This window comes from Spermophilus citellus (genome assembly GCF_964194105.1).
Source record: "Spermophilus citellus genome assembly, chromosome: 1".
NCBI lineage: Eukaryota > Metazoa > Chordata > Mammalia > Rodentia > Sciuridae > Spermophilus > Spermophilus citellus.
The window spans coordinates 89,062,381-89,087,665 of NC_138182.1; the positions used below are offsets into that span (position 1 = coordinate 89,062,381).

Consider the following 25,285-nt stretch of genomic DNA (forward strand, 5'->3'; position numbering starts at 1 on the left):
AAAATACTTTGAACAAGAATATGTAATTTCATTTTTTTCAAATAATTGTTATTCTCAATGGATGTTTTTTAACACATGCTTGACAAGTGCTCTATGACTGAGCAACAACCCCAGCCCCCAGCAATTGTATTCAACATGTTCTTTTTTTTCCTTCCTCTCTCTTCTCTCTTTATGTTTCCAGACAACCAGAATTTCCAGCAAATGGCCAATGCCACCATGGTAACTGAGTTTCTCCTCCTGAGCTCTCCTGATGGCTGGGATCTGAGTTTCCTCTATTTCACAGTATTCCCAATGACCTACCTGGGCACCTTGTTAGGGAACCTTCTCATTGTCACTGTCACCACTGCTGACAAGCACCTGCACACACCCATGTACTTCTTCCTCAGGAACCTGTCCATCTTGGACATGTGCTTCATTTCTGTCACTGTCCCCAATGCCTGTGTCAACTCTTTCACTGGCAATAGGGCCATTTCAGTGGCTGGCTGTGCAACACAGATCTTCTTGGTCATTTTCTGTGCATGTGTTGAATTTCTGTTTCTCACCATCATGGCCTGGGACCGCTATGTGGCCATTTGCCAGCCCCTCCAGTACCCCCTCATCATGACCCCTCAGATTTGTGTCTGCATGACCTTGGCTTCCCTGCTCAGTGGTCTGCTGTATGCAGGTGTGCACACTGGGAACACATTCCGTCTGTCCTTCTGCCAGTCAAACGTGGTCCACCAGTTCTTCTTTGATGTCCCCTCTCTGTTGAGGCTCTCCTGCTCTGACACCACCAGCAACATGGTCCTCCTTCTTGTCTCTGCTGTGGCAGTTGGTGGGGGATCCTTTGGTATAATAATCATGTCATATTTTCACATATTTTCTACTGTGCTGAAATTTCCCACCAGAGCCCCAGGGAAGGCCTTCTCCACCTGCACCCCTCACATCCTCGTGTTTTCCCTATTCCTCAGTTCAGGCTCAGGTGTGTACATGAGGTCCTCAGCAACCTCTGACACACTCCAGGACATGGTTCTCTCTGCCTTCTATACAATGGTTCCTCCCTTCCTGAATCCTCTCATCTACAGTCTGAGGAACAAACAGGTAAAGGACGCTGTGGGGAGAGTAATGGGAACACAGTTGTTCTCAGGGAAATGATAAAGATGTGTTATCATAATATCACTGAGTGGAGTTCAATGAGATTAAGGGATCTTCCTAGGTGGGCTTTACAGGTTACACTGCCTATCCTAAAGCCACCTTATTATAAGCTAGGTTATTTCATAAATTCATTTTTTATGATTTAACATATCATTTCCATGGATCCTTCATGAAATGTGTAATTTTATTAATGCATTTAAAATATAAATATAATTCACATTGTTTTCTGAAATCATTTGTAAATATATACATTAAAGTTTCATTATATATAAACAGTACCTGTTTCAGTTGCTGTCACAGAGGAAAGCTTTACAAATAAAACATGGAGGTAACACATAGTCAAATAGCCTGCTCTTGCAGAGAGAAATGGAAAGCATATTTTAAGCACTGTGATACATAATTATGTCAGTTTAATATGAAAATATACGAATGTCAAATCCTAAAGAACATTTTACCAAATACTTAGAGATAATCACAATAATATTTCTATCCATCTGGAATATGAAAAAGGAAGACACTCTTTGTCCGTGAAGTAAACAGAGAGTGCTGGTTACCACCCCCTTTGCCCCACAGTCAAATATGTCCTCTGGGGAAGAGCACCTGCCTTCCTCAGGCACATCGGCTGCCAGGATTTTAGTATGTCCACAGTGACCCAGTGTCAGGGAGCTAATTTGGGGGTTGAGTTGAGGTCAGCCTTCTGATTGTTCCTCCCCCAGGGTTTACTCTGTAATGTCTATGGTGATGTGTCATGCCTGATAATGACCAAAGACAGAATGTTTAAGTGTTTGACCTAGAGTGTGTCTTCTGTGGACTCCAAAATTCCCCCCATTTTCCTGAAATTTGGAAAGACAAGTTGCTATTGTCTTGTGGCCATCTTTAAGTTGTTGTTGCTATTGTTTTCAGCAGGGTTGAACCCAAGGGCCCAGCCCCAGCCCTTTTTCTGTTTAGTCACAGAAAACAGGGTCTGGCTAAGTTGTTCAGGTACATTCTAAGTTGCTGAGGCTGGTTTAGAACCTGAGATCCTCATTCCTCAGAGTCCTGAGCCACTGGGATTGCAGGTGTACACCCCTGAGCCCACTTGTGGCAACACATCATCTCACACAGATATTCCTCTCCAAACATTTTAGTGTCCTCCCTGGCATATGTTTTGCTAATCATTAATTATAACTGACATAGGCTCAAAGTCAAGTTACCTAAAAATGCTTATATAACAAAATGAGAAAAATTATTTATGCAATGTCACAATCAATATATTAAATTCCAAATTTTAAAAAACAATCTTGTTCACCAGTACACTAATAGGATAAAGGTGGAGAAAAGCATAAGTGTATTTATTACCAAGGAAAATAAAAAATCTTCAATATGTGTGATTAATTATCTAAGGCATTAAAGTCTGCCAACAAGGGAATACTTGTAATAGGGACCAGTGAAATGCCCAGCTCTGGATGATGCAGGTAATCTTGATCTGCTGTAACATATCCAACCAGAACACAAGCTCCACCCACACACTGTGTCCCAGAGCTTCTGGTTCTCACTACTCCAATGTTCTCTTCTAGAACAGAAGGACCTTCAGGGAACCCAAGATGAATTCTGCCAACTCCATCTTTACATGCATTTTCTCTGCCACAAAACTAACTGAATCTTAATTCATGAGTTTTTCATGAGCTGAGGTGGCCATGAAAATGAAGTTTAAATTTAATGGATAAAGTTGGAAAGACATTGAATTGCAACCACCAGTCCTATTGAGAGGTGTCCATTTGATACACACCTTTGGGCATTTAATTATGTTTCATATTGAAAGGCTGATGGTAAAGGAGATGAAAAAGGGAAATACTGATATAAGGATTCTGTTATGCTCGAATTCTGGACCCCCAAAAGACCTCCAGAGACCAAGATCAATGTAAACAGCAAAGAGGTGTTTATTGCGAACTAGCTCGGTCCTCCGCACGCACACACAGCAACTGGTGATGCTGAGAGGCCCTGAGCCCAGGGTTTGCAGCAGTTTTGTACATTCTTTGGAGAAGGCAGGGACTTCACATACATCATAGCAAATCATCACACACCGCAGGAAAATCAAATAACAACTCTAAAACCTGATTAGCACATTCACTGGTGGGAACAAGTTGGGTAGGGGTGATTGGTCAATACAAAAGGGTTATTCATTTGAACTGATTGGTTTAAGCCAAGATGGGGGTACGGACTGAACTACATGATTTCCCAACATGTTATCAACCACCATAAACTACTGGGAGGGTCATCTGGCATCCCAGGTATTTCCCTGTCTCATGCTGATTGGTGGCTGCTAGGGGGTTGCTATGGATCCCCACCTAGCCTGACTGGCGCAGCAGATCTCTCCTGTTATTTGTAGATAAACAACTCAGCAGGGTGGGAATGTGCCTAGGAGTGCTCTGTGGGTTTTTCCAAGGACAAAGGTGATGTCCCTTCCTTGGACAGGCTTTACTCTGAGGTAGATGCTGGTTTTTCAATTCCATGATATCTCACATCTTATATCAAATAATGCAAAACCCTCTAAGTGTGTAGATGTGGTATGGAAATTCTGCAGAATCTGGCAAAAGCATTTACTTTGGGTACTAGTTGTGAATCCAGGAAACAATTTTTTATAGTAATATTAATTACTTCAAAGATATATTTTGGTAAGCCATGTTTTCTAAAATATCAGGTCTCCCCTTATAAGGACACTAAATTTAGGAGTCCTTGGTAGAGCCTTTTTTTGTGTTTCTGTTTGTCAGTGCTTTGTAGAATCAAAACTATGGAAGACAGGGCTGGGGATGTGGCTCAAGTGGTAGCGCGCTCGCCTGGCATGCTTGCGGCCTGGGTTCGATCCTCAGCACCACATACAAACAAAGATGTTGTGTCCGCCGAGAACTAAAAAGTAAATATTAAAAATTCTCTCTCTCTCTCTCTCCTCTCTCACTCTCTCTTTAAAAAAAAATACTATGGAAGACAAAGACTTAGCACAGCCAATAGTTAGAAATCTTTTGAGAGTTTAGCTACCAAAAAGACATAGTAACTTAATTTAAAGAGTGTTTTAAGGTAGTATCCAAGACTGAGAATATTTTGCCAGAAGCAATAGACTTTCCCAAGTTTTATAAAGGCTTTAAAATGTTTATATCAATACTATAGACATATAGCATTTTAAGAATTTGTTTATATTAATAAAGTTAGATACCAGATTTGATCAGAATTTTATTTATTTTTTTTTAAAGAGAGAGAGAGAGAGAGAGAGAGAGAGAGAATTTTTTTAATATTTATTTATTTTTTTAGTTCTTGGCAGACACAACATCTTTGTTGGTATGTGGTGCTGAGGATCGAACCCGGGCCGCACCCATGCCAGACGAGCGCTACCGCTTGAGCCACATCCCCAGCCCTTGATCAGAATTTTAAAGTGGTCATTTAAAAACTAATGCCAAGGTAGGTATAGTTGTAAAGAGATGGCAGTCCCTTACAGATGGTAAATATTTCACAAAGAGACTAGGAAAAAAACTGAAGGAATGTAAGGAATTTGCAAGACCACACATCTTACAGACTCAAAGATATATAAGGGAAAATTCCCTTGAGAAGTGTCTTAGGGGCACCCTGCTTGCACAGGGGGCCCAGGAAATTATCTTTCCATGCTCAGCAAGGAAGATATCAGAGGCCACCATGGTAGTAATTTCAGGGACCCAAAATGGTGTGATCTGGCAGCAGGCTTTATCATCATTTGTGTGGTGCTTGCTCTGCAGGAATGCAGGGTACTCAAGGTAAAAGGTTCTGGAGGCTTCCACCATCATTTAAAAAGATTATATGAGAAGCCAGGCAAACTATAACAGGGTATGAGGTCCTACAGGCTGCCCCTAACAGGGTAATAAGTGAAGTTGTGAAGGTGAAGCCAAAGTTGGAATAATACCCAGAAATTAACAGATGCAGTACAAAGAACTCTCAGCCAAGAAAAAACTAAGATCTGAAAAGATGGTCAAAGCCAAAGAGAACCCTTGGGCTCTGCAACTGGGAATTTTAAAAAGGCAGGAATTTGCAAGTGAAAAGCCAGCCTCTGCCTGAGAGCAAAGCTTGTCCAAGGAAGGGGGGCAACCTTGGAAAGATCTGCAGAGCACTCCTAGGCCAATACCCACCCTGCTGATTTTTTTTTAATCTACAAATAACAGGAGAGATCTGCTGTGCCAGGTTTCTGACTCAGTCAGGCTAGGTGGGAACCCATAGCAACCCCCTAGCAGCCACCAATCAGCATGAGACAGGGAAATACCTGGGAAGCAAGATGACACCCAGTAGTTTATGGTGGGGTGTTGGGAAACCATGTAGTTCAGCACATACTCTGGGCTTGGGGCCTCTAAATGTCACCAGTTGCTGTGTGCACAAGCTAGCTTGCAATAAACACCTCTTTGCTGCTTACATCCATCTTGGTCTCTGGTGGTCTTTTGGGGGTCCAGAATTCGAGCATAACATAAGCCGTTTGAATTTTCCTTCAGTTTCAGGTGAGATTGTGGACTTGGAATTTGGGGCAGCACTGTAATTGACCCTTGGAGATGGACTAAGTTGATTTTGTGTTGTGAAATGGACATGAGATTAGAGGACCAGCAGTGAATGTTATGGGTGGAATGTGAGGGTGTTTCGCAAAAGTTCCAGAGTTGAGGCAGGAATTTTCAAAGGTCAAATAATGGGTAGGAGAGCTACAAGCTATTTAGTTTATTCTGGTTTGCATTATGTGACTGTGTAGTAGCTTCAGGTATGTGGGGACATTGCTGGAGGAGATGGGACACTGGGGTTAGCCCTGGAACTATTCATCTTCCTGCATCACCTTTCCCCTTCTCTGTCTTTGCTTCCATGAAGCCATAAATTGAGCAGCTTCTGTCTGCTGTGTCCTTCCCCAATGTGCCCTTGTAAGGGTCCGGCGAAGCATCGGAGAAGGAGAGACCACACGAGACTAGCTCCATGCAATGGCAAGGGGGATTTATTAGGGATCCGTTCCAGCGTGCTGGGGCTCCGTGCTCACTCAAGAAGGGAGAGCAGCCCAGAGCCCAGAGCAGAGGTCAAGCAGAGCTTAAGTACACTTTTTGGAGAGGGTGGGGGGCTTTGCATACATCAGAACAAATCATCATGAGGTGCGGGAAAATTGAACAACAACTCTGATACATGATTAGTCCATTCATTGGCAGGAACAGGCTGGGCAGGGGTGATTGGTCACTTCTAAACTGGGTACACATTCAAACTGATTGGTTCGGGCCCTGTGACAAACTGCACAGGGCCCTAGGCTGAATGGCCAGTAGGGCGTTGTCTTAACTATCTCAGGAATCTGGGTGTAACAGAGGAATTTAATAATACCTAATCTTTTACATTTTAATTCAAGCTTTCCAGCTTAGAAACTTTACCCTTTCACCCTCACCATGGGCACAAATCCATGGAATAAAACTCTGAACCCATGAGCTGAAATATGCTTTGGCTCATCATAGGTGGTATTTGTTTATTGTAGGTTTTTTGTTTATTTGTTGTTTTTTTTTTTATGAAGGCATTTTGGTCAACACAATGCAAAGCTGATTGACACAATTATTCAACATCATCATAGAGAATGCAGAATGTGAACCAGGAATATCAAGGATAGCAAAACATATGAGAACCAATAAATCAGTCACATTATGTTAAGAGAAAGAAGAAGGATATGTCCACAAATGGATATGCTGATTAAAATATTTCTGCCATATACATATAATAATGTTACCACTGTTGACCGATGACGAGTTGAGTTCTTGCTTCCCCAATGTTGAAGAATAACACCAGAGAAGCACGCTGAATCAAGGTCAGAGTGGAAAGTAGAAGTTTATTAAAGGACAGCAGAAAAGACTTATCCCAGAGGAAGAAGGGGACCCAAGAGATGGAATCCATTGAAGGGTGAATGTGCTCCACTTTTTATAGTTTTCAGTGATGGAATGTTGTCAGGAACTAGAAGGAAATTCTCCTTCAAAGATTAGCCTGACAGCCCCCTGGGAGACATCCTGCCCGGAAGGCATCCTGCAGCTACCTATCTCCCTGGAACATCCTGCGGTTTTCAGGATCATCAGACATCTTGCAGCTGGCACTTTTACCACCCACATCCAGCAATTGCGGAGACCTTCCCCATTCCCAGCATATGAATACCCACCCAGCAATTGCTGATTAGAGAGCTTCCCCATCCCCAGCATATAAATAACCCTGTGTGAACAATAAAAGTTTGCAGCTTGATCAGAACTTTTGTCTTGCTGTCACCTTTCATGTCTCTTGTCCCTTCATTCCTCCCCATCTAGGTTCGCTGCCCACGTTGATGTGTCCTGCCGGACAGGACAGAATGTAGGTGGGTAGGCCCCAGGTGGGCCAAAGAAGTAATCTGGGCAGGAAGGACTTCTGAGTCAGCATCTTCAAGTTTGCTGGGGGCTCACTTCTTTGGGATGGGCTATTGTCTTGGGCTTTTCCCGGACTTCATTAACATTCCAAGAGTTGTTTAACTTTTCCCAGAATTCATTCTCAACATAGTCTCCATTTTAGATATTACTCAATATTAGACACAATTTACCTAACTACACTGACTACCTAACTTTAAACCTGGCTTCATTCCCCCCTCTAATTTTGGGAACTCCTTACTGCTGTAAGGAAAGGGGGCGAAGATCATTATGGCTTCTTCAGTCTGAAAGGGGAAAATGTTGGGCAAGCAGTTTGGAGTCCCCTTTTAAAAATTGGGTCTATCAAGAAGAGGTCCATGATAGAAGTCCAATTGAGAAGTAATAGGCTAGAAGGCCATTTGAGTGATGGGTGGTCTATAAGAGAAACAAGAATTCATTAGTACTGGAACCATATTGATGAAGCAATAAATGCCACAGCACAGGAATATGCCAATGAGTATGATGACAAAGACAGAGACTAACAATGTCTTCCACCAGGAAGTACCAGAGAACCAGGACCTCAGATATTGTTCCCAAGACAAGGTTGGTGAGGACATGGCTTCTATCTGAGCATGTAAATCTTTAAGGATATTTGTCACATTGCCAGAATTGTCAAGGATGTAAACACAACATTCAGTTTTAATAATGGCACCAGTATCACCTTGAGCTGCAGTGAGGACAACTAAAGCCATCTGGTTTTGTAAGATGGCCTTCCTCATAAGTGTTATTTCAGTATTAAGGAGAGAGATACTCTCCTCAACATCATAGAGGGCAGTTTGAGTATAATTGTTTAAAGTCTCTACATGCCACATTATATCTTCTAAAGCAATTTGTGGGATAAACAGAGAAGCTAGATGATCATACCAATGAAACACTTATCATCCCCATTTGTGTTTGAGATGGTGGAGGTTTGCTGGCTGCGTTATATTTGGGGTCCATCTCCCCTGCATTCAGGGGTACCCAATAGTACATCTTCCTATCCCGCCTGGGGGAAGCCAGGGCCATAGGTTAGTTCCACATATCCACTGAGTCCCATTGGGTGCTGGCCAAATAGTTTTAGGTCTAGAGAGCCAATTTCCAAACCAATCATTGGCTTGTAAAACTATAATTTGTTGGCATTGTGACTCTGGGGTCCATCCTAATTCTCGAGTAGTATTAGGCCATGTGTCATAGGTATGGTTTCGTTGTTCCCAACAGATTGGGGCTTTTTGGTTTAAATGCCCAATAGTGGGAGTGAGCAATAAATCTCCATCCCAAATCTGACAGATAATTTATATCTGTGGCATATTGATGGTGCAGGTGGTGGAAGGAGAGAATTAGATGGGCCTATATGGGATTTAACAGTGGTGGAAGTCTGAAGGTTGGTTTGGTTTAAAGTGTAAGGGTCCGGCGAAGCGTCGGAGAAAGAGACCACGAGACTAGCTTCATGCAATGGCGAGGGGGATTTATTAGGGATCCGTTCTAGCGCGCTAGGGCTCTGTGCTCACTCAAGAAGGGAGAGCAGCCCAGAGCCCAGAGCAGAGGTCAAGCAGAGCTTAAGTACACTTTTTGGAAAGGGTGGTGGGCTTTGCATTCATCAGAACAAATCATCATGAGGCGCGGGGAAATTGAACAACAATTCTGATACATGATTAGTCCATTCATTGGAGGGAACAGTTTGGGCAGGGGTGATTGGTCACTTCCAAGTGGGGCACACATTCAAACTGATTGGTCCTGGGGCCTATATGCGTATGTGCCATGTTACCTGGAGCCCTTAGCTATTAAACAACCAGGGAATCAATGGAGATATTTACTGAGCAGCTCCCGCATTGTCCTAACAACTTTACAGACATTACAGGTTCCGGGGATAGCAGGGGAATTGTTTACTTTTTAGCCCAGGCCTTGCAATCTAGAAGCTTTACAATTCCCTAGTCTTTTACACTTTAACTCAGACTTTTGCAGCTTAGAATCAGCTTAGAAATTTTACCCTTACAAAAGTGAAAATCTTTCCATGACCAGGTTGTGATAAAGTTTCATTTATAGGCCATAAATTAACATCTGCATGAGAGGCATTTTATAAATAGGGTCTTTCTTTCTTTTGTTGTAACATTAAGGATTGTAAATTTATCCAGTCATTTCCTTGTAAGGGGGATACCCACCAAGGTAGTCCAGAAGTGCTGGAAATGGGTAATAGTCCACATATCCAGCAATTATCTTTCTGTAACCTAGTGGCATATTGTTGAGCCCACATTAGAAAAGAGTTAGCCTCAGTTGATCTTTTTATGCTAGCAAAGAAAGAGAGAAGGAAAAGTTTACATATCACCATTTTCTTTGCAGAAGAGATATCTTAGGTCCTCTACTGGAGTGCAGGAGTATCATTCCTCAGTTTCTTGGGAAGAAGAAGTCTCTTTGGGTATTGACTCAGAGTGGCAGGCTTTGATCCAAGAGTGGTGGATCCAATTTTCCTGTCCCAGCACATTTACTGCAGAAGGGGTGGATAATATTATAGAAAAAGGTCCTTTACAAATAGGGTCTAGGTTTGGAGAGTTTGAAGGTATGGTCTTAATCATAACTAGATCTCCAGGCTTATATAGAGGTGGAGAAGTAACTGGCTCAGATATAGGATATTTGTGAATTTCAGATTGAAATTTGGTCAACTTTGTGCTATGAATCACTAGATCTGCAGTTTCTTGGTCTTTAAGGATATCATTTCTTAGAAATGGTCTCCTGTATAAGAGCTCAAATGGGCTGAACCCTAATGTTTTGGGGGTGTTCCTGATTCTGAGCAGTGCTAAAGGAAGCCATGGGTAGTGGGTTTCTTGAGTGAATTTCCTTAGATGTCTTTTTAAAATATCATTAGTTTTTTCTACCTTTCCTGAGGATTGAGGTCTCCATGCACAATGGAGATGATATTTGATGCCTAGGGCTTTGGATATCCCCTGAATGACAGCTGCCTTAAAGGCTGCTCCATTGTCACTCTGCAGACTTCGAGGCAACCCAAATTGTGGGATTATTTCTGTAATAATGCCTTGACTACCTCTCCTGCTTGTCCATCCAGTAAAAGTATCTATCATAACTAATAAACATTGAAATCCATTACTCTTAGGCATATGGGTAAAATCAAGTTGCCAGTCTTCCCCAGGGAACTGTCCCATCCTTTGTAATCCTGGGGGCTTTTAGGCAGAATTAAGTGGATTGTTTCTTTGGCATGTGTCACAGGCTTTGACTATTTGGTGGATAGTCTTTGAAAGATCCTTTCCTTCAAATATCTCTCAGGTTGATTTGAGAGTATTTTCTTCTCCTAGGTGGAAAGATTGATGTAAGTTATGTAAAATCTTCCACTGGAAATTAGCAGGTAAATAAAGTTTGTCATCTTCCATTTGAATCCACCCAGAGGGTAAAAGAATACCTCCTTTAGATAGTGCCTTACTAGTTTCCTCCTGGGTGTATTGAGGTCTTATCTCTGGGGGGAGGGCCTGTCCATATCAAACGGGCTAAGGTAGTTATCTGTGAATTTCCCTTATCAGCCTCTTTGGCTTGTTGGTCTGCTAGTCTGTTCCCTTCTGCTATCTCTTCTAACCCTTTCAGATGTCCTTGGCAATAAATTACTGCTACCTCTTTGGGTAAATGGACAGCCTCTAGCATTCTTAAGATTTGCTCCTAGTTCTTTATAGACATTTCCCCAGTCGTTTGAAATCCTCTTTCCTTCCAAATTGCTGCATGTGCATGCAGGATTAGGTAGGCATATTTAGAGTTAGTATAAATATTCATTCTCTGTTTTTTCCCTATTTCCAATGCTCTTATTAGGGCTATCAATTCAGCTAGTTGTGAGCTTGTGCCTGGGGGCAAAGATTGTGCCTCTATGGTGTCATGTAAGGTCACCACCACCGCATATCCAGCTTTGCATTCTCCATATTCCATAAAGGAACTCCCATCTGTGAACATGGTGAGGTCTGGAGTGGATAGGGGAAGGTTTTGAAGGTCCTTCTGAGCTGAGTAATTTATAGCTAGGACTTGTTGGCAGTTATGTTCAGGATTTCCCTCTAATTTCTCTGGGAGGAAGGTAGCTGGGTTTAAATTAGAACAAGTCCTTATTTGAGTTACAGGTCCTTCTAAAAGTAGGGTTTGATATTTTAGAAGGCGAATATCTGAGAGCCATAGTTCACCTTTTGTATTTAAAATTCCTGAGAGATCATGAGAGGTGTAGACTATAAAGTCTCTTCCCAGGGTTATTTTAATTGTCTCAGGGACCAGCAAGGCCACAGCTGCTACTACCCTCAAACAATGAGGCCATCCTTGAGACACTAGATCAAGCTCCTTACTGAGATAAGCTACTGGCTGTTGAACTGGTCCCTTCTTTTGTGTGACCACTCCTGGGGCTATTCCTCCTCTTTCAGTAACAAATAGGTTGAATTTTTGTTCAGTGGGTAAACTGAGGGCAGGGGCTTGGAATAAGGCCCCTTCCAATGCCTTAAAGGCTTTAATCTGTTCTGGTTCCCATATGAGGGAAGTCATTCCTTGGTGTAGCATCTCTTTGAGGAGGCTATAGAGAGGTTTAGCTATTTCCCCATATCCAGGGATCCAAAGCCTACAGTATCCAGTTATCCCTAGGAAGCCTCTAAGTTGTCTTATGGTTTGAGGTAGAGGATATTGTCCTATTATTTCTGGTCCTAGCTTGTGAGTTCATTGAGACAGCTGTAATCCTAAACATTGAACTTGTTCTTGGCATAATTGAGCTTTTTTCTTTGAAACTTTATAACCCTTATTTGGTAAGAAGTTTAAAAGCTCTTTAGTAGCCTTTTGACATTCCTTTTCAGTAGTGGCACACAAAAGTATGTCATCTACATATTGTAGGACAGTCAGAGATGTCTTATCTCTGAACTCTGTTAAATCCTTAGCTAGGGTTTGGCCAAACAAATGAGGACTGTCTCTAAAACCTTGGAGTAATACAGTCCAAGTTAGTTGAGATCCACTATCTGGTTCTTCAAAGGCAAACAGATATTGTGATTGGGAATCTAAGGGTATACAAAAAAAGGCATCTTTTAAGTCTAACACTGTAAACCAAGCTGCTGGAATCTCAGATAACAGAGTGTATGGATTAGGAACCATAGGGTGGAGAGGAACAACTGTTTCATTAATTATTCTCAGGTCCTGAACTAGTCACCATTCACCATTGGGTTTTTGAATTCCTAAAATGGGTGTGTTACCTGGGCTATTGAAGGGCACTAAAAGTTTCTGTCTTTTGAGGTTCTGAATGATCTTCAATAAGCCCTTTTTTGCCTCTGGGCATAGGGAATATTGTCTCTGATGTGGAAAGACAGAAGGGTCCTTTAAGACTATTTTGATTGGAACTGCACTTTTTGCCCTTCCAATTTTGCCTTTAGTAGCCCACATTTCAGGGTTTATATCACATTCTAATAAAGGCAAACATAACTGTCCTCTCAGTCCTAAATTCATTGAAATGGATGTCTGAAGTTTTGAAAGTAAGTCCCTTCCCAATAAAGGGGTAGAACATTCTGGGATTATCAGAAATGCATGAGAAAACATCACCCCGGTCCCACCCACAACTCAGTGGGGGAGTAAACCTTCTGGTAATAGGCCATCCAGACACCCCTTGTATGGTTACAGTATTAGAGGAAAGGGGTCTGGGATAAGAGTTGAGCACAGAATAACTGGCACCAGTATCTAAGACAAAGTTGAACTTTCGGCTCCCTAGGGAGAATCATACCCAGGGCTCACATGCGGTGATAGGAGTTACGGGAGCCAGAATAGAGCCCCGGCCCCATCAGGCCTGTGTGGAGAAGTCTGGTTTCAAGGACTTATACCCCTGAGGACAGTCACTCTTCCAGTGATTGCCTTGACATTTAGGGCAGGGCCTTTGAGGTGGACGCTTGACGTTTGGGCAATCCCGTTTGAAATGTCCTTCTTCTCCACAATGGAAACAAGTCCCCTTTGTGGATTGAGGAGCATTTTGTCTTCCTCCTTCACCCTGGGAGCTTACTCCTCTAAGAGAAAATACCAGCGCTTCAGTTCTTTTTCTGTCTCTGAGCTCTTTCTCCTTTTTTTCCTCTATATCTCTATTATAAAAAACCAAAGTAGCAAGTTGGAAGATGTTATCTAAAGATTGACCAGGGCCATATGCCAATTTTTGTAACTTCCTCCAGATGTCTGGGGCTGACTGAGTGATAAATTTGTCCTTTAAAAGTAATTGGCCCTCTGTGGATTCAGGATCCATGGTGGTGTGTTTTCTCATTGCCTCTCTGAGTTTCTCCATGAAAATAGCAGGGCTTTCTTGGGGTCCCTGAATAATTTCTGAAATCTTAGAATAGTTAATGGGCTTTTGCTTGATTCTCCTAAGGGCCTCAAGGATCAACACTTGGAAATGACTAATTTTCCAAGCATCTTGCTCGTCATTTGGGTCCCACTCAGGATCATTTCTGGGAACTGCCTGTGCTCCAGATGGGTAATTAGGTTTCCTTCTAGTCTGTTCTGCTGGGGAAGGAGCAAGGTGTAGTTCATCCCCAAATTCCTCAGCTTCTCTCAGAGTTGCTTCCTTCTCATTGAAAGTCAAGGTCTGGTTGAGTAATAGCATAATATCTTTCCAGGTGAGGTCAAATTCCTGGCATAAGTTTCAAAATACCTCAATATATTTATACACCTTGCTCCTAAAATCTCCCCAAGTCAGTTTTTATCTGCCTTAGGTCTTGAAGGGAGAAGGGGGTATGTACTTTGATTGGCCCAAATTCTCCTCCTGGCATCTCCTGGAGAGGTAATATATTTGGTTTGCCTGTTGGGGCAGATGCAGGGAGGCCAGGATATGGAGGACAGGAAGGCTGTTGTTGTGCACCAACAGCAGATGGAGGTTTTATGGGTTCTCCTGATTCTTTCTCCTCAGTAGGTGAGTCCCCAAGATTTTCTCTCTTCATGGCAGATATCATGGCTAAGTCTACTTTACATTACTGGCATAATTTAGGATTTTCCCTTAGAACAAAGAAAACCTGAACATATGGCACCTCACACCATTTCCCTTCCTTTTTGCAAAATTTATCAAGCTGTAAAATTGTATTAAAATTGATACTTCCCTCTGGTGGCCAGGTTTCTCCATCAGGGAGTTTGTATTGAGGCCAGACCTGGTGGCAGAAGAAAATGAGGTGCTTTTTCTTGAGAGTCTGAGGGTCAAATCTATCCCAATTTTTCAATATGCAGGTAAGTGGTGTACCTGGCATATTGGAGAGTGAAGCTCCCATCTGAGTGAGAAGAGAAAAATACAGGACTCAGGTGCCTGTGCCAGAGAAAACTGTTCATCTCCCTAAGCTTGAGCTTCCTAAATGGTTCAAAAAACCTGTCTCTCACCTTGCTTTGCTAAGGGGGTTTCTGGTCCCCTTTGGCAAAGTGCTAGGGTCTCAGTTTGCCTGTGCCAGAGACCCTGGGAGGATTCAGACTTAAGGGCATTACTGCTTATCCTCCCAGCCACTAAAAATCCATTGCAAAAGAAAATCATGTGCTCTTTTGTTGCCTTTGCTCTGTAGACTAAAGGAACTGCCTAAGGGTGAGAGATATCTACTGGTTGTAAGGTAGCGCTTTCTATCAGAGAGATTACAGGAGGAATGGATTTTTAAAATGCCTCGCTCTAGAAGCTTAAAGAGAACACAGCACATTTTAAACATTGGGATGGTAAAACAGAGTAGTGAAAGTTACCTATGAACCTTAGGGAACCTGGGCAGATTTTACTAATTATCCCATGCTTTTCTCTCAGTCCTACAACCTGAATTGCTAACATTTCTGACCAACGAATGAAGGGGAGCATCCAGGAGGGAATGGATGCGGGGTTGGGAGTGTTGTGTAGCCCATACAGAGGCAAATGTGATTGGGGCTTTCCCTCAGTGCCATTAATCTACCGATCACCCTAGATACCCCTTAGGGCTGTCGGGAGGGGGCTCAAGAGAAAGGAACCTTAGGAATACATCTGAGTGTAGCCCAGACTGGAATTCTGCAGTTGTTCCAAACTCCTTCTCCACCTCCACACATCCGAGGCAGATCGAGATTTAGGGACACTGTATTCACGCCAATTGCTCTCCGGGCCCAGACAGAAAAGTTGGAAGTGGCTTTGGCAAAACCCAACATGCCTGCTCTGTATTGAACAGGTGATTGAGAGCTTCCTAGGCCGGGAAACCTCTCACCCGAGTCTTGAAGAGTGGCAGCTGCACTAATTGTGTTTAAGTAGCCATCGGGTGCCCACCTTACCCTCCAGAAAGAAAGAGAGAGAAAGATGCACCTCAGACAGATATGGGGTGCATGGAGAGGTGCTTACCTCGGTGTAGAATCTCTGTTGGGAACCTCCAATATGTTACCACTGTTGACCAGTGATGAGTCCTTGTTTCCCCAATGTTGAAAAATAACACCAGAGAAGCATGCTCAGGCAAGGTCAGAGTGGAAAGTAGAAGTTTATTAAAGGACAGCAGAAAAGACTTATCCCAGAGGAAGAAGGGGACCCAAGAGAAAGAATTCATTGAAGGGCGAATGTGTTCCACTTTTTATATTTTTCAGTGATGGAATGTAGGTAGGAAGGCCTCAGGTGGGCCAAAGAAGTAATCTGGTCAGGAAGGACTTCTGAGTCAGCATCTTCAAGTTTGCTGGGGTCTGTTCATTAACACTTCTTTGGGATGGGCTCTGGTCTTGAGCTTTTCCAGGAATTCATTAACATTCCAAGAGTTGTTCAACTTTTCCTGGAATTCATTCTCAACATGGCCTCCATTTTAGATCTTACTCGATATTAGACCTGATTTACCTAACTACACTGACTACCTAACTTTAAATCTGGCTTCAATAACAACAAGTCATTAATCCTTAAGGAATAATCAAATGATACATGCTACATGGTAAATCAATTTTGAAAATATTAGGCTAAGTTAAAAAAGAAAAAAATAGCATATATTGAATGAGTCTATTTATATGAAGTTTCAGAAATATATGAATTCAAAGACACAGTATATACCTAGTATTTTCCAGTGACAGCAAGCAGGAATAAGGACAGTGTGTGTAATGGAATATGTGGGTCATCTGAACTAATAACAGGACTAGGGGACAAGATAGTGTCAAAAGTTGTGCAATTGTGAAGTGTGGTAAATAACACTGAATAGTAACTGTGAACTGTTACAAAAGTTAATTTTATGTCATGTGGATTTCATCTCAGAGTAAGAGATTTTGCTGCTGAACTTCAGACAGTGTTAGATGTTTCCCGCTTACATGTTGGGGAGTATGAGAGTTGCCCACCACCCTCAGTGTTAACTGATCCCCATAAACACCCCTAACTCACACTGAGGTGGAGGAGGACAGAGATAAAAACACACAGAGAAACATCAGTCTCTCCTCAGTGTTACTCAATTTTCAATAATGATTAAAGTGATGCCCAGCAGAGGAGTTCCACTGTGTCATCCACTGTCCATGCTGGCATGTGGCCATGTCCTCTCTCCTGGGCTCTGGAGGTGTTGCTGCATGGTGATGTGCTCAAGCCTCCTGCTGTCTCTGCAGGCTGAGCTCTGGGCTCCCTGGGACCCTACTCCCACTGGCCAGGCACAAAGTTCACACAAAGCAGGGATGACTGAGGTTCCCACATCACTCATGGCACTGTGCTGGCTGGACAGATCCATGTTGGCTGCAGACACAGTTGATGGGAGACACCAAGGAGAGACATGGTTTGCCCCCATGTAGAGAAATGGTGACACTCAGGAGTGAGTATTTGGCAGAGTCCAAATGCATCTGAACCTCATTTTTATTTTGCTCAGCAATTGCAATATCATCCAGAGAATCATCTAGGCCAGGGAAGGAATTAAGAGTTAAATCTGTATTGAATAGCAGGCACAGACAGGTTTGTAAACATTGTAGTATCTGCTAGGATTTCAGGTACTTTAGTAGTAATACCTCTCGAGTGTGATGAGTGTCTGCACAGTGTTTGCACACGTCATGCTGCCTCTTATGGTTTGAAATTCTTCTTTTCAAATTTCTTTTACTTACCAGGAACTTAGAAAATGTACAGAATTATCTGCACAGATTAGAGAGGTGACAAAGAAATATATTCTGATTAAGGAAACATGGAGTCAGAATGCCAAATATTTTGCAGGTGACAGGTAGATAGATGAAAATTCATTGATGCAAATGACATACATTCATAATTTTCAGTAGCTGTGGAAAATAAAAACATGCAACATTCTATGCAGTTTTTATTGAAGCTTTTAAAATTCATCAATCTCAACCTTTTTGAATTCATCAATCTCAGCTTTTACTGATCACAGTTATGTCCTCCTTTTTAATAATTTTACATTTTATACTAAAGGTATATCATGTGTGATGAGGATATGTGTCCAGTGGTAAATATATAAAAAAAGAGTGGTGTAGTCTTTGGAAGCACATTGTGAAGGCCAGGATGTGATAAGTGCCTCTCAGCATTCCTCAGTGACTGATCAACAGTGCTAAGCCATAATTGCTAATACAGAAAAATATGATTTAGAAAATGATTAATTCCTGTCTCTTACAACCCAAGCAATGCTTTGAATTTTTACCTGTAATCTGTTTCCCATACACTTCTTTATTTTAAGCACTATCAAGAGAACTACCCAAAGGGAAAAATCTTTCAGATGGGTGGTCATGCAGGAGAGGAGGTGGGCAATCCTGGAAATGCTCTGCATGGAGTCTCAGGAGTTCAGGGGAGGCCTGATGGGAACTGAGGACAAGTCCTGCAGGTCACACCCAGACCCTGGGCTGCAGACCTCCACACCTGCACTGGGAGATACACTCTGTTCAGAAATGAGTAAACATATCAGAAAATGAAGCGTGACCTTTCTTATATTCCAAAATATAAGAAAACACTCTGGAAATGAATATGTAAAGTGATTATATTAGTTATTCTTTGCTTCCTCTCTATTATCTCTTTATCTTCTCAGGAAAATGAGAATTGTCAGTAAATGACCAATTTCAACAGGGTAACTGAATTTGTCCTTTTCTGTCCTCCTTATGGTTGGAATCTGAGTTTCCTCTATTTTACAGTATTCCCAATGACCTACCTGGGTACCTTGTTAGGAAAACTTCTCATAACCACTCTCACCACTGCTTACCAGAACCTGCAATTGCCTATGTAAGGATAGTATAAGGAGTTAAATCAAAGGACACATACAGGAGGTAAAAGATCACTTCAATAAAAATTTAGAGATTGTGAAAAAAAGCAAAAATCCTTGAAATGAAGGAATCAATAAACCTAATTATAAACTCAATAGAAAGCATCACCAACAGACTAGACCATTTGGAAGACAGAACCTTGGACAATGAAGACAAAATATATAATCTTGAGTGTAGAGTTGACCATGCAGAGAAGATGGTAAGAAACCATCAACAGGACATCCAGAAATTATGGGATAACATGAAAAGACCAAATGTAAGAGTTATCAGAATAGATGAAGAAGCAGTAATACAAACCAAAGGAATGCACACTCTTTTCAATGATATAGTAGCAAAAATTTTCCCAAACCCTAAAGAATGGAATGGAAAATCAAATACAAAAAGCTCACAAGACCCCAAATACAAAAAATTACAGCAGATCCTCACCAAGACACATTATAATGACAATGACTAACACAGAGAATAAAGATAAAATCTTAAAGTCCATGAGAGGAAAAGAAAACAAATTATATATAGGGGGAAACCAATTCAAATCTCAACTGATTTCTCAACCCAGACCCTCAAAGCTAGGACATCCTGTAATAATATATTTCAAGCTCTGAAAGTTATTAGATGCCAATCAAGAATTTTATTTCCAGCAAAATTGGGTTTCAGATTTAAAGATGAAATTAAAACCTTCCATGACAAATAAAAATTAAAAGAATTCACAACTAGAAAGCATAAACTATAGAATATTCTCAACAAAATATTCCATGAGGATGAAGTGAAAAAAAGTGAAAACCAGTAAAGGGAGGATCTACACTAAAGGAATATTTAACCAAAGGAGAAACTAAGTCAAATTAAAAACTAGAAATAAATCAAAATGACAGGGAAAACAAATCATCTCAATAATAACCTTGAATCTTAACAGTCTAAACTCGGCAATCAAAAGACATAGAGTGGCAGATTGGATTAAAAAGCAAGAACCAACAATATGCTGTCTTTCAGAGAGTCACCTCATGGGCAAAGACATAGGCTGAAAGTGAAAGGATGGGAAAAACTTCGCCATCTTGGAGAGCTGATGTAATCATCCCTGTTTTCTACTGAACTCAGCTCATTCAGCTACGGAACAGGTGATTTCAGGCTGGTATTTGCCTGCGTCTCGCAGACAGATCGCTCAGGCTCGGGGCTGGAGAACCTATGGAGAATACTCCTTGGGGCTCGCTCCAGGCAAGGCATGCACCGGGCTCTGAGCGGCCAGATTCTGGTTCCTGGGACTGCTTTGGCCCAGGGCTGGGGAACCTGCAGAGACTGCGTGTTGAGGCCAGCTCCAAGTGGAGCGTGCTCTGAGCTCGGGGCGGCTGGGTTCTGACTCCCGGAACAGTTTTGGCCTGGGGCTGGGGAGCCCGTGGGGACTGCATCTTTGAACCTGCCCCCAGCGGAGCATGCACCAAGCTCGGAGAGCTTGGAGCGGCCGGGCTCTGGTTCCCGGAGCTGCTTTGGCCTGGGGCTGGGGAACCCGTGGGGGTCGCTCCTTGGAGCCTGCTCCTAGTGGAGCGTGCGCCGGGATCGGAGAGGACAGGTTCTGGCTCCCGAAGCTGCTTTGGCCCAGGGCTGGGGAACCTGCAGTGACTGCTTCTCGGTCCGATCCTGCTGGGTGCTGTGGGGGCCAGGGGGGCAGAGTGGAGCTGCCGCCTGCGCCCAGAGCAGGCCAAGTGACCCGCCGGCGTGGTATCACAACACCCCAACTGCAGCTGGGGCCGAAGAGAGTAGCCGCCACGCCTAGAACAGGACCAGCGACCCGACGGCGCGGTAGCCAAGTCACCCCATTTGGAGTAGGGGCTGTGCAGAGCCAGCGTCTGAGCCTGCAAGGTAGGCAGACCTGCGACCCACTGGCAGGACAGGCCCGGTAGCCTGCCAGCGTGGTGGACACGTAGCACGGAGGCAGTCACGTCACACTGGTTGGAGTGGGGGTGGAGCAGAGCCGACGCCCGTGTCCGGAAAAGGCCCAGCGACCCGTTGGAGAGGCAGTCAGGTACCCCCATTGGCAGTGGGGGCTGAGCAGAACTGCCACCTGAGCCCGCAAGGTAGGCAGACCTGCGACCCACCGGCGGAACAGCCCTGAGGCCTGCCAGCATGGTAGACACATCACACCAATTGGAGTAGGGGCCGAGCAGAGCCACCGCCCACACCCGAATCAGGACTAACGACCCGAGGGCGTGGTACTTACGTCACCACAATTGGAGTGGGGGCAGAGCAGTGCCGCCACCCGTGCCTGCAGGGTGGGCAGACCTGTGACCGACCAGCATGGTAGACAGATCACCCTAATTAGAGGAGGAGCACAGCCACTACCCGCCCTGCAAGGGAGATTTCCCAACTATACAAGAGCAATATAAATAAATAGGGGGAAAATTTCCAAAACACAACAGTTTCACCCAGCAGAAAGAAACGTGAGCAGTATGAAAAGACAAGGAAAGAAAGGACCACAAGCAATGCAGGTCAACTCAACTTTAGAAGAGGTAATAGCTGCGACAGATGGAATGTCAGATAAAGAGTTCAGGATATACATGCTTCAGATGATCTGGAGTCTCAAGGAAGACATGAGACAGCAAAATCAGACAATGAAAGATCACTTTGACAAGGAACTACATAAACAAATCCAGGAAGTAAAAGATCAATTTCACAGGGAGATAGAGGTAATAAAAAACAAACAAATAGAAATCCTAGAAATGCAGGAAGCAATAAACCAACTTAAAAACTCAATTGAGAATACTACCAGCAGAGTAGATCACTTAGAAGATAGAACATCAGACAATGAAGACAAAGTATTTCAACTTGAAAAGAACATAGACAGCTCAGCAAGTCTGCTAAGAAACCATGAACAGAACACCCAAGAAATATGGGATAACATTAAAAGACCAAACTTAAGAGTCATTGGGATACAGGAAGGCACAGAGCTTCAAACCAAAGGAATAAACAATCTATTCAATGAAATAATACGAGAAAACTTCCCAGACTTGAAGAATGAGACAGAATCCCAAATCCTAGAAGCCTACAGGACGCCAAATGTGCAAAATCGTAAGAGATCCACACCTAGACACATTATAATGAAGATGTCCAACATACAGAATAAGGAGAGAATTTTAAAAGCTACAAGAGAAAGGAAGCAGATTACATTTAGGGGTAAACCAATCAGGATAACAGCTGATCTCTCAACACAGACTCTGAAAGCTAGAAGATCCTGGAATAACATATTTCAAACACTGAAAGAAAATGGGTTCAAACCAAGAATCATGTATCCGGTGAAATTAATCTTCAGGATGGAAGATGAAATTAAAACCTTCCACGATAAACAAAAGTTAAAAGAATTTGCAGCTAGAAAACCATCTCTTCAAAAAATCCTTGGCAAAACATTACAGGAAGAGGAAATGGAAAATAACATTGAAAACCAACAGTGGGAGGTAGGACAGAAAGGGGGGAAAGTAATCAAAGAGGAAAACAAATCAGGTTTAGTAACATTAATAAACAAATATGGCTAGAAGAACAAACCATATCTCAATAATAACCCTAAATATTAATGGCTTAAACTCACCAATAAAGAGACACAGGCTAGTTGAATGGATCACAAAACAAGACCCAACAATATGCTGCCTACAGGAGACACATTTGATAGGAAAAGATATACATAGACTGAAGGTGAAAGGTTAGGAAAAATCATACCACTCATATGGACTGCGGAAACAAGCAGGAGTGTCCATACTCATATCTAATAAAATAGATTTCAAGCCAAATTTAATCAAAAGGGATAGAGGGACACTACATACTGCTCTAGGGAACCATACACCAACAAGACATAACAATCATAAATATATATGCCCCAAACAATGGTGCAGCTATGTTCATCAAGCAAACTCTTCTCAAGTTCAAGAGTCTAATAGACCACCATATAATAATCATGGGAGACTTCAACACACCTCTCTCACCACTGGACAGATCTTCCAAACAAAAGGTAAATAAGAAAACTATAGAACTCAATAACACAATTAACAACCTAGACTTAATTGATATATATAGAATATACCACCCAACATCAAGTAGTTACACTTTTTTCTCAGTAGCACATGGATCCTTCTCAAAAATAGATCATATGTTATGTCACAGGGCAACTCTTAGACAATATAAAGGAGTAGAGATAATACCATGCATCTTATCTGATCATAATGGAATGAAATGAAAATCAACGATAAACGAAGGAAGGAAAAATCATGCATCACTTGGAGAATGAACAATAGGTTACTGAATGATCAATGGGTTTTAGAAGACATCAAGGAGGAAATTAAAAACTTCTTAGAGTTAAATGAAAACACAGACACAACATATGGGAATCTATGGGACACATTGAAAGCAGTTCTAAGAGGAAAATTCATTGCTTGGAGTTCATTCCTTAAAAAAAGAAAAAACCAACAAATAAATGATCTCAGACTTCATCTCAAAATCCTAGAAAAAGAAGAGCAAAACAACAGCAAAAGAAGTAGAAGGCAAGAAATAATTAAAATCAGAGCTGAAATTAATGAAATCGAAACAAAAGAAACAATTGAAAAAATTGACAAAACTAAAAGATGGTTCTTTGAAAAAATAAATAAAATCGACAGACCCTTAGCCATGCTAACGAAGAGAAGAAGAGAGAGAACCCAAATTACTAGCATACGGGATGAAAAAGGCAATATCACAACAGACACTTCAGAAATACAGAAGATAATCAGAAATTATTTTGAATCCTTATACTCCAATAAAATAGAAGATAGTGAAGGCTTAGATAAATTTCTTAAGTCATATGATCTGCCCAGATTGAGTCAGGAGGATATAGACAACCTAAACAGACCAATATCAATTGAGGAAATAGAAGAAACCATCAAAAGACTACCAACTAAGAAAAGCCCAGGACCGGATGGATATACAGCAGAGTTTTACAAAACCTTTAAAGAGGAACTAACACCAATACTTTTCAAGCTATTTCAGGAAATAGAAAAAGAGGGAGAACTTCCAAATACATTCTATGAGGCCAACATCACCCTGATGCCTAAACCAGACAAAGACACTTCAAAGAAAGAAAACTACAGACCAATACCTCTAATGAACCTAGATGCAAAAATCCTCAATAAAATTCTGGTGAATCGGATTCAAAAACATATCCAAAAAATTATACACCATGATCAAGTAGGATTCATCCCTGGGATGCAAGGCTGGTTCAATATACGGAAATCAATAAATGTTATTCACCACATCAATAGACTTAAAAATAGGAACCATATGATCATCTCGATAGATGCAGAAAAAGCATTTGACAAAGTACAGCATCCCTTTATGTTCAAAACATTAGAAAAACTAGGGATAACAGGAACTTACCTCGACATTGTAAAAGCTATCTATGCTAAGCCTCAGGCTAGCATCATTCTGAATGGAGAAAAATTGAAGGCATTCCCTCTAAAATCTGGAACAAGACAGGGATGCCCCCTATCACCACTTCTATTCAATATAGTTCTCGAAACACTGGCCAAAGCAATTAGACAGACGAAAGAAATTAAAGGCATAAAAATAGGAAAAGAAGAACTTAAATTATCACTATTTGCGGATGACATGATTCTATACCTAGAAGACCCAAAAGGGTCTACAAAAAAACTACTAGAACTAATAAATGAATTCAGCAAAGTGGCAGGATATAAAATCAACACACATAAATCAAAGGCATTTCTGTATATCAGCGACAAAACTTCTGAAACAGAAATGAGTAAAAACACTCCATTCACAATATCCTCAAAAAAAAAAATAAAATAAAATACTTGGGAATCAACCTAACAAAAGAGGTGAAAGACTTATACAATGAAAACTACAGAACCCTAAAGAGAGATATAGAAGAAGACCTTAGAAGATGGAAAAATATACCCTGTTCATGGATAGGCAGAACTAACATCATCAAAATGGCGATATTACCAAAAGTTCTCTATAAGTTCAATGCAATGCCAATCAAAATCCCAACAGCATTTCTTGTAGAAATAGATAAAACAATCATGAAATTCATATGGAATAATAAAAGACCCAGAATAGCAAAAACAATGCTAAGCAGGAAGTGTGAATCAGGCGGTATAGCGATACCAGACTTCAAACTATACTACAGAGCAATAGTAACAAAAACAGCATGGTACTGGTACCAAAACAGGCGGGTGGACCAATGGTACAGAATAGAGGATACAATAACCAATCCACAAACCTACAACTATCTTATATTTGATAAAGGGGCTAAAAGCATGCAATTGAGGAAGGATAGCATCTTTAACAAATGGTGCTGGGAAAACTGGAAATCCATTTGCATCAAAATGAAACTGAATCCCTATCTCTCGCCATGCACAAAAGTTAACTCAAAATGGATCAAGGAGCTGGATATTAAATCAGAGACATGGCGTCTGATAGAAGAAAAAGTTGGCTATGATCTACATACTGTGGGGTCGGGCTCCAAATTCCTCAATAGGACACCCATAGTGCAAGAGTTAACAACTAGAATCAACAAATGGGACTTACTCAAACTAAAAAGTTTTTTC

At 41.8% G+C, this 25,285-nt stretch overlaps 1 protein-coding gene across 1 annotated transcript; it reads left to right on the top strand.

Annotated features, from left to right (window-relative positions):
- Positions 1-201: 201 nt before the first annotated feature.
- LOC308643070 (olfactory receptor 14C36-like) lies at positions 202-1,134 on the top strand (the record flags this gene model as incomplete). Its single annotated transcript, XM_081282704.1, has 1 exon — positions 202-1,134. One exon carries the CDS (start codon positions 202-204, stop codon positions 1,132-1,134), a length of 933 nt encoding a protein of 310 aa, XP_081138830.1.
- Between the last annotated feature and the right edge of the window lie 24,151 nt (positions 1,135-25,285).